Source organism: Trachypithecus francoisi, unplaced genomic scaffold (assembly GCF_009764315.1).
Source record: "Trachypithecus francoisi isolate TF-2019V2 unplaced genomic scaffold, Tfra_2.0 Lachesis_group16, whole genome shotgun sequence".
Taxonomy (NCBI): domain Eukaryota; kingdom Metazoa; phylum Chordata; class Mammalia; order Primates; family Cercopithecidae; genus Trachypithecus; species Trachypithecus francoisi.
The window spans coordinates 33,652,796-33,662,787 of NW_022681461.1; the positions used below are offsets into that span (position 1 = coordinate 33,652,796).

At 37.7% G+C, this 9,992-nt stretch overlaps 1 protein-coding gene across 5 annotated transcripts in view; it reads right to left on the reverse strand.

Annotated features, from left to right (window-relative positions):
* The window catches only part of GLIS3 (GLIS family zinc finger 3), a 499,006-nt gene that overhangs the window by 318,957 nt on the left and 170,057 nt on the right, over nucleotides 1–9,992 (reverse strand). For all 5 annotated transcript variants that reach the window (XM_033237228.1, XM_033237227.1, XM_033237231.1 and 2 more), the window contains one exon: nucleotides 1,275–1,482. In XM_033237228.1, coding sequence (XP_033093119.1) covers nucleotides 1,275–1,482 — 208 coding nt within the window. The remainder of the gene's footprint in view (nucleotides 1–1,274; nucleotides 1,483–9,992) is intronic.

Below are 9,992 nucleotides of genomic sequence, written 5' to 3' on the forward strand. Positions count from 1 at the left end.
CACTCAGCAAGTCTGAGGAGTCCCTTAAGGCATAATCATCAATGGGAAAATGACAGCAGCTTCCCATCACAAAAAGTCTCAGGTGAAAAACAAGTTTCTATCTCATGAAAAAATGGGCATAAATAAATGATTCAGGAACTATGATTTCAGAGTCTCAAATAGTGACTAGGAAGGACAGCACAGAGATACAAGAGGGGAGAACGGGGTTAGAAGGAAGGAAAGGAAGAAGACACAAGATCCCAGAACTGCAAGGCACATAGCAGGTTACCGATCCCAAAGAAGAGGAAGCAGGGGCTTAGAGAGTAAAATTCCTTTGCAAGACCACAGTTATGGCAGAACCAGAACTAAGAGGCAGAAACTATGGATTGTGTTTTTCCAAGAAAATAACTTCCAGACGATAAAATAATTTATTTCAAACATAAAAATAGACCTTAAATACTGTACAGTATTTTAGTTTTATGCCCCTCCCACCTAATATCAACCTTGAGAGCGATAAAACTTTGTCTGAGGGGTGATTTCCCTTTTCTATTCAATTCCCTCCTTTGGAGATAGATACATGGCATTTATAGTACCTACTTACTCTGGAACCTAATCGACATTGTGTTGAAATGTTATGTAACTCAAACACGAAAGTATGCCTTTCCAGACACATCAGAAAGTCTTAAAATTTATGCTTTGTATCGTTACTCTCTCTACTAGGCCCCTAAACTTCAACTATTATATTACGCAGATAGTAGGTACTTAACAAATATTTAAGTAGATGGGTAGCTGGATGGATGCACAGGTGGACAAAACAGATTGTAGAGCTGCCTGGAAACTATGCATCGTATTCATAGAAAACCTGGCAGGTAAGATAGGTGTACATGGACCATGCAAATTTGCTAGGCCATTATATGACTGCTTCACCAGAAACTGAAAAATTTACACACCGTGTTTCAGTCACTGAGGCCCCACAATCTCAAATTAGGTATTCATTTCACTCACACCACAAGACAGTAGGTATTAAACCATTCCTCCCAATTAAGATGATACGATGGCACATACTTAGTTTTAGACATATTCCCCTACAAACCTCAAATAGAGAGAGTTGCTTGAGTGTGTAAGTGTATGAGTGTGTGTATTTGTGTGTGTGTATTTGTGTGTGTGTATATGTTTGTGTGTGTATTTGTGTGTGTGTGTGTGTGTGTGTGTGTGTGTATTCAGAAAGAGAGGGAAAACACTCATGGGGTGTGTTTATACCATAAAGAAAGGGGAAAAAAAAGTTAACTTGAGACCTGGTATCTGAAGGAGGTATATTCAGGTTGGCTGCATTCATTGCCCTCTGTAAGCTAGGACTGATCTGGTTGCATGCTGTAGAGACCTGGCTTGCTGGAGGTGAAATGGGTCCCAGTCGCTGAACCATCATGGGACTGCTGGTGACCACTAGATTGTTGCAGCTGCCTTTTCCAATGGACTTGCACTGAGGCCCAAAGCCAAGAGCCCCTAAAAACAAATGAATCAAGTTAGCTTTCATGTCCCTTACATCAGAAATCAGTAAACACAGACATGTGCATGCTTATATCAGGACCCATCTTTAGAGACAGTCCTCAGATCATTTCTCTATTTTTTTTAATATTGATGATAGAAAAAGCTTTCTCCAATTCTAATGACAAAGCCATAATGCTATAAGAGAAAACTTCCCATAATCAGCACTCATACAAAATGTGCTTAAATTTTACTCCTTCTATGTATGTGTCCCGTTATACTAAAAATCATATTTTATAATATCCTTCCCTAAAGGATTAAGGTGGTAAGTAGATGGGATTGCCTGTATCAAACCAAGTTTTTTCCTAGAATAGCTAATATCTTGAATCACCCAGCAAGGAAAAAACCTGTTTAACTGGTTTACTTCATTCCAAATCTGTACTTCGAAAAAGTCTCTTTACAAGGATGTAGTCTGGCTGTGTCTCTCTGCTCTTGACTTTTTTCTCCTCATCTCAACACATTGTCATTGGACATCTACCCAATTTTTTAAAAAATCAGGATGACAGAGTTGTAAACAAAATGCTCATTTGAAAAACAGCATGGTAACCAAATTGGACATAGATTTTTCATTTTCATTAGTAACAATCAGTGTAGTAAAAGCTGGTACATACCCAAAGGGGAAAGAAAAAAAGGAACCCACAAGAGTCTTTGTCATTATGGAAAAGTGAAAACCAAAGACTTTGAGAAAGGCAAACACTGCCATGACTCATTTATAAAAAAATCATAATGAGTTGAATCATTCTAGACATTCTTTTTACACGGATGCATTTTTTCAAACTTTTTTTTGTCAACTACCTCGTCAAGTCTCAGTAACTATACACTCTATTCTCATCTCTAGCAAACAAAAATATATACGATCTCAGTCTTTAACAAATTAAGCTGTACATTTTTCTCAGCAAATTTCCCATCTTTTTCATTGATATATTTGGGATCGAAGTAGGAAGAAAAGTGTCACTGTCACTTTTCTAAGCTGTAGGGGTTCATAATTTCCTGTTTTGTTTTCCCCAAAATTAAATCTATTGATTTAGTGCCTTTACTTGTCATCTTTTGTAACATTCTTCCCAAGAGCCCTCCAAACAACAGAACAAACAAGACATTGGAGCAATTACTGTTTCCATCAATGCAGCCCTATCTCAAAAATGCTGGGGAGTCACAGCATCATTAGCTGCCAGGAATCCTGGTCTAGTGCAGACTTACGGGACACTAAAATCCAAGTGGCAATTGACCTGCACAAAATCACACAGGGATTCAAAGAGAGAACAGAAACTGATTCTACTAGAGTGTATTTTGATGACACCTGTGTGCTTAAATTTAGGCTCTGATATGCCTAGTTTCTTCCTTGTACACTTTCCAAGATTATTCGCTCCAAAAGAAATTTCTCTGATTTTCTTTCCCAGATACATAAACCAGAACCTCTCCTTTACCCCTCCCATTGCAGTTTATATCTGATCCATCTTCTGTGCCTTAAAAGATGAGTTACAGATATTCCGTTTTCATAAGTCCTAAAGCACTGTTTTATCAGGGCTTCATCTTGACACCAAGAATAGTAGGTACGCTTTTATGTAATGCATCATAAATTTAACATCTTTAAAAATCTCAATAAGCTACATGCATTAGCTCTTCAAACTCCCTTTTTACCTTGAAAAAAAGGCAATGTGATGGTTCATAGCCTAGTCCAGTATATAAGACTGAATGAATGAATTCTCTATATGAATTCTCTCCCTGGGTCCCATTGCTACTAGCCACTACTATTAAAAGCAACATCAAATATCAAGTATTCTGTCAAATTTCATGTCACATATTTATCTAAGGAACTCAGTCATTCCATGCCTATTTCCTCTTCAGTAAAAAGGTATCAATATCTATCTACCTCTAAAACAAAGACATAGCAGCTGGAACAGCATCCAAGAAATACTACTTGATGGCAAAACATACTAATAGATAATTTCATAAAACTAAAATGGCACATATTGTAAGTTGTACCATTATTTTATGTACCAGTAAGAACATGAACTGCCAGTCCAACTAGTGCATGATGTCCAGATTTCAGAGATGTTGTAATGTAAAAACATGCACACCTTAGAGCCAATACAAACTAATGTGATCACTGAAACATTTATTTTAACGCTTACTTGTTCATGCTCTTCTGTCTGCCTGGAATGCCTTTACCCTAACTTATCCACCTAGTGAGCACCTCTGCATCTTTAAGGTCCAATTCAAGGGTCACCTCCTATATGACCTCCTCCTGCACTACCTGGTAGGCAGATCTGACCACTTCTTCTTTCATTTGTCCACATCTGCCATCACACATGTGCCTCAGTACCCACAGCACTTCAGGGAACTGGACTCTGTATGTGCCTGCCATCCTCTCATTTTTATACTTCACTGCTGTTTAAAGACAAAGTCCTTGTTTGAGGCATCTCTACTTCCTTAGCACCTAACCTAGGGTCTAATGCACATTACATAATAAAGTCTATCCAGTGAAATTAGAATGAATGAATGAAAATAAAAGATCCATATAAGTGAATATTAAATACTGACAAGTTATTCCACTGAAACTCTCCTGGTTATCTTTTTTGATACACAGTGCCATTTTTCAAAAAGCAAAAACAAAAAAACTCCAAGTCAATCCTTTGATGCCTCGCCACAGAATTGCTAACTAGATCTGAATGGAATATGAAGTCAGTGGGGGTAGTAATTATAAATCTATCTTTCTGGGCCAGAATTTCACACTGGTCAAGGCTGCCTCTGTAACTCTCTACTCTGGATTCATATATTCACACTGTTTCCTGCTTTGTAGTAAAGAAATGCTAATTATCTCCCTAATATCTCCACATTCTTACTATACCACCTCCTACTCCCAAATTCACTGGTCAGCTTTATACTTGATCTTAGCCAAAAGGCCAAGAAGCAATCACTGGTCAACTTTAACCCCATCTAAGCACAAATGGTATCACAAATGGTATCCTCGAAGCATGAAAATTAATGGTGAACTTCTTGGGAACATATAAATGTTTGTGGTACAACTATGAGGATGTTCTGAAAAATGGAAAATAGCATCATCTGTCTCACACGTGCAGGCAAACAAGTGTGACCAAGAGCCACTGTGCTCAATACAACCATCTAAATTTTCTTCATAATGCCAGAAGCATAATGAACACCTATACCTCCAGACTACTCAGAATTGTGCAGTGTCTTGGAGTGTGGGCTCTGGAAACAGCTTGCCCGGGATCTGCTATTTGGGGACTTAGGCAAATTACTTAACATTTTTGTGCTATATTTCTCCATGTCTATGTCTTCTCATCTGCAAAACAGGAATAAAGTTAACCCTCCCTCTGATACGGTTTGGATCTGTGTCCCCACCCAAAACTCACATTCAACTGTAATGCCCAGTTTTGGAGTCGGGGCCTGGTGGGAGGTAACTGGATCATCGAGATAGAGCCTTCATGAATGGTTTTGCACTGTCCCTTTGGTACTATTCTCGTGTTAAGAGTTCCCATGAGATCTGGTTGTATAAAAGTGTGTAGCACTGCCCACGGCTCTCCCTTCCTCCTGCTCCGGCCATGTAAGATGTGACTGCTTCACCTTCACCTTCTGCCATCACTGAAAGTTTCCTGAGGCCACCCCAAATGCTGTTATGCTTCCTGTTAAGCCTGCAGAACTGTGAGCCAATTAAACCTCTTTTCTTTATAAATTACCTTGTCTCAGGTATTTCTTTACAGCAATGTGAGAGTAGACTAATACAACTTCATAAGGTTGTTATGCCTCTAGTATTAACAACATACATAGAGGACTCAGCACACTATCAAGCACATAGTAGGTACTTAATGGATGTTAACTACTATTGTTAGTTGATACTACGATTGTTACATGCCTGTCATTGCTTTTTTGCTCCATTCTCTTTCTAAAGAAAACATTCCTTTACAATTCCTTGCACAAAACAAGATAGTAAATGATGCTATTTAATTCTCTTCTCATTTCCAATATTCTTTGTTTTAAGTCTACAGCCAATTTTTTTAAAAAACACCACGTGTCATCACAGAAGAAAAGTTTTCAATTGGCCAAGTTTGAATGTCCCTTAGCTTGTTATTCCTGAAAACAAACCATACAACTTTTCTGACTACCAGATGTGCCAACGACTTGTGCACTGGTTTTCATTTTGAAATACTGCTTATTTTTAGAGACTACATGATATATTTTAAAAATGTGTTTACTGCTCAAATGAGGACCTACATGGATGGCATTCTGAGTACCACATACATTCTAGCCAAAATCAGTGTATGCTAGTAGGAAATGCAAACGTTTTGCATTTTCAAATTTCTGAACCTAGAGTTCATCTTAGCAGGGCATGTTTTTAATTAATGTCTTCATTAGTTAAAAGGGTTCTCTTGAAGTCAAATGGCTGATTATGTCACAATTATCACTACTGAGGCTGCATTATTCAGAACTATTTATGTGTATCCACTGGTTCTAAAAATGACATAGATACAGGGAGAACAAAAATGAAATATATTTGGGAAGAGCAGAGAGAAGTAACCAACAGTAACATTGTTATTGTTCATTTATCTGACTCTTATCAAATGCCAACCACTAGCCAGGCAGTCCACAGAGAAAATGGTGAGCAAGATTAACCCAGTCCCCCATGGAGCCCACAATCTAGCCATGAAGATGCACACCAAACCAACCATTCATTATAAAAGAGGTGATCCCTGCTACTAGGTGGGGCCATATAAAATGATATTCTTAATAGGTCTAAAATGATCATATAAGAGCAATTTCTATATGGCTCAACCTAACACACACGCAAGGTGTTATAGAAACAGAAATATACGTATTAGGGTTTGAGTCCTGCCTCCCACCCTTACTGGCTGTGTGATATCCGGAAGGTCCTTAAGGTCTCTGTGCCTCAGCGTACTGTTCTAAAATGGGGACAGTAATAATACCTAACTCATAAGGTTGTTCTGAGGACTAAAAGGGTTAGTAAATATTAATATATGCCCCACTGCCTCTAAGCAGCAGGGTTTTCTTCCCAAACTTTTCCTTGAAAACATTTTTAAAGCTACAGAAAAGTCACAAGAATAGTCAGATGAGCTTCAATTTATCTAATGTTCTATCTATCTATCCATCTCTCTATATAAACTTATTTTGTATTAGGAGTATTAATTTTTGAAACATTTAAGAATAAGTTGCAGATTTCATGTCTTTCATTGCTAAATATATAGCCATAATACAATCACTGAATTCAAGACACTTAGCAATGATATAGTAGTAGTATGTAATATACCATCTACACTCAAATGTTACTTACAGAACAATTGTTTTCCAATCCAGGATCATGCATTGGAAACACAGGTTTTGAGACTCACATTCAGGTGGGCATTCAAGAATGGGATATCACCAACTAGGGTTGGGATATCACTCGACACTTGGGCACTAAAAGCAGACAGCAAAGTGGAAAAGATGGTGGAAGGAAAGAAGTGAGAGGTTAACAGTACATAGCACAGTAGTTAAGAGCCATAGATTTCCATCCTGGCTCCACCACTGCCTAGCTGTGTGACCTTAGACAAGTTACTTAAGCTCTCTGTGCCTCAGTGTCCTGATCTCTCAATGAGGTTAACACTAGCAGTTACCTCAGTTTAGAGGATTAAAAAGTCTAATATATGTAATAGTGCCTGGCACTTAATAAATTCATTGTTAGTTCTATTTATATTTTATTAAAGAACTTGTCTCTCGTATGGTACCTTTCTGATATTGTATCTAGCATCTCTTCTTCTGAGTGCCCAGAAACAGCATGCTGATGCCTTCCAGCCCAAGACCTTCTACACACACACACACGTGCACACACATGCACACACACACACACAGCGTACATCTGTCCTCGCCTGAACAGGCTCCAGACTTTATTTAGGCCATTCTTGTTCCTCACATCCATTTTCTCTTTTTTCTCAGCTATTTTAGAAAAGAATGATTACTTCAAACTAAGGTGGCAGTGACTAGCAAAATACCTCAAGAACATTTTACTACAAAACAATAATACAATAGAAAATAAGTAAAATTTCAAAACGTGGCAAGAAAGACTGAAAGGAATTTTTTTTAAACCTTTCACCCATACCCTCTTACTGTGCAAACCTGTTTTATATAAGCCTGGCCCTTTTATTTCCTAGCAAGCACAAATTCAACATTCAGTTGAAGTAGAGTTGAAAGCCAACTGAGATTATTTGCAAATAAAGTTTTTGCAACTTTGAGGCTCAAAGTTTCCCATTATTTCCAGTTCTAAGCACCTAACTATCCCTAACTGGGAAGGCTTCCTTTAATAATGAAATTAATGCCTAATATAAAGTATGAGTCTTACACCTCCTTCAAAAGCAAATAAGTCCCAGATGCTATTGGAAAATATTTTGATTTTGCATGGGAAATGGGGACTGGCCTCCACAGCCAGCTTGTGGATGTAACTTTGGTCATTTAGCAGAGTAATTTTACCTCTTCGTCTTAGTTTCTTCCATCTCTAAAAGACAAATAATACTATACATCCTACATGGTTGCTTCAAGGATTAGTGAGACCCAACATATATGATGTGCCTGCTCAGTAAATAGTAGTTATAATTTTTGTTAATGTTATTGTCATTATTACATTATGGAATGATACTTTTAGTAATGCAAATTGAGCCATAATGGGGAGAATGAATATCTAACTTAGGTGTGCAAAATGGTGGGAACACTTCTTTCTAGCCATCTTTTAAGAAAGGAATTGTCTCTCGGTACGCCCTGGCTCTTCTCTGCCAACGTAGAAAGAGTGAGTGGGGATGAGTAGTTCAGGGAACCCTTCTTATTTTCCTCTGGGGACTAAGCTTACCTACCATGAAGAGACAGAGTTCTTTGCCACATGGTATATGCCTTACCTAGGAGGCTTGTCCTGAAAGAGCTGCCCTGGACTAGGGAGATAAGATGGCCTAATTCTACGGTCCAGTCAGCAGGTCCACTGGACTCTCACACAAAGTTATGCCTTCCAACACATCCTCTATCAGAAAAAAGAAAGAGAGACTCTGGTGGGAAAGAAATGTATTATTTATTGTGGGTCTCCTCATAGACCCCAAATTATGTGAGGAATTATGGCATACACATTTCATCCCTGAGGTTTATGAGCTTAGCACATGTTAAAGCATTGTCTAGAATTGTCTATTTAGATAGCATTATCTCTCGTTTATTTGGGATTACCTTTATTGCTATTTTAAATTTAAAAATAATATGTATTTGTATATGTGTGCATGTGCTTTAAAAGGCAAATAATGCAAAGTTATAAAAAGAAAAAGCTCATATTCCACCCCCACACACATATATCATTCCCTTAAGGTAATGAACTCTAACAGCCGAATGTGTATCCTCCCACATTCTTCTCTAAATTCATTCAAATATGAGTATGTATGTTCTAATTCTAAAGGCAATGTGAGTTAGGCACACATTGACCCCTATATTCTTGAGAGAAGTCATCAAACTGTGATGGTTTTGACAAAGAATAATGTCTCTAAACTAATACTGAAATAACATATCTAATATACATTTATTTTTATAATATAAGAATTCTATTATAATACATATATAAAGAATATATATTCTTATAACACATTTATTCTTATAATGAAACATAAGTGCCCACCAATAAATAAAGAATAGAATCTTAGGCAAGGCATAGTATCAATCCAAGACTTTCCTCTTTTCTCAAATGGGAGAAACATCAAGTATATGAAAGAACTTTGAAAAGTATATTCTTTCACCACAGAAAGAAACAGGTACCCTTCTCTCCCATCCGCTATGGAAAAACAGATCAATGAAGGTAAGCACAGGTCATCAAATCCCCTCACCTTTCATGAATACTCCTCCCTAGAGCTAGAAACATCCTGCATACAAACACCCTAGGCTTGTTAAGTAGTGTTTTGTCAAATTCGTAATATTTCACTGCTGAGATACATTAGTAACAATTTAATCAATATATGTGAATGTGTGGTGCATTACTCTGAAATACAGTAAGGCATGGCTAAATGGCTGTGAACACCAAAGGATGACATTTAGAATGAAATAACCGGCTCCTACATTCAGGGACAAAGCAATCCAATTTGGCAATTGTGACAAATGCTCAAAACTGTGCAAAACCTATGGGAGGTAAGGAATGATGGATATAACATCCTGCCTCCATGGCGCTCACAGTCCCTGAAGAGATAAGATACACTTACCTAGGAACAATTGGATAATGTTACTAGACTGTACAGGATTAAGCATGAAGCTAAATCACAGAGACAGGAGCTCAGAGGAGGAGGGCAATTCCTTTGTACTAGGTAATTTATGAAAGAAGAAGAGTATGAACTACAAACACATTTCCCAAAGTCCTTCAGGATGTCCAAAGATGTTAAATGACTATTAAGGTGGCCTCATGGAGATGTCCATGGTCCAGTAACTTTGGGAACCCCTAATAC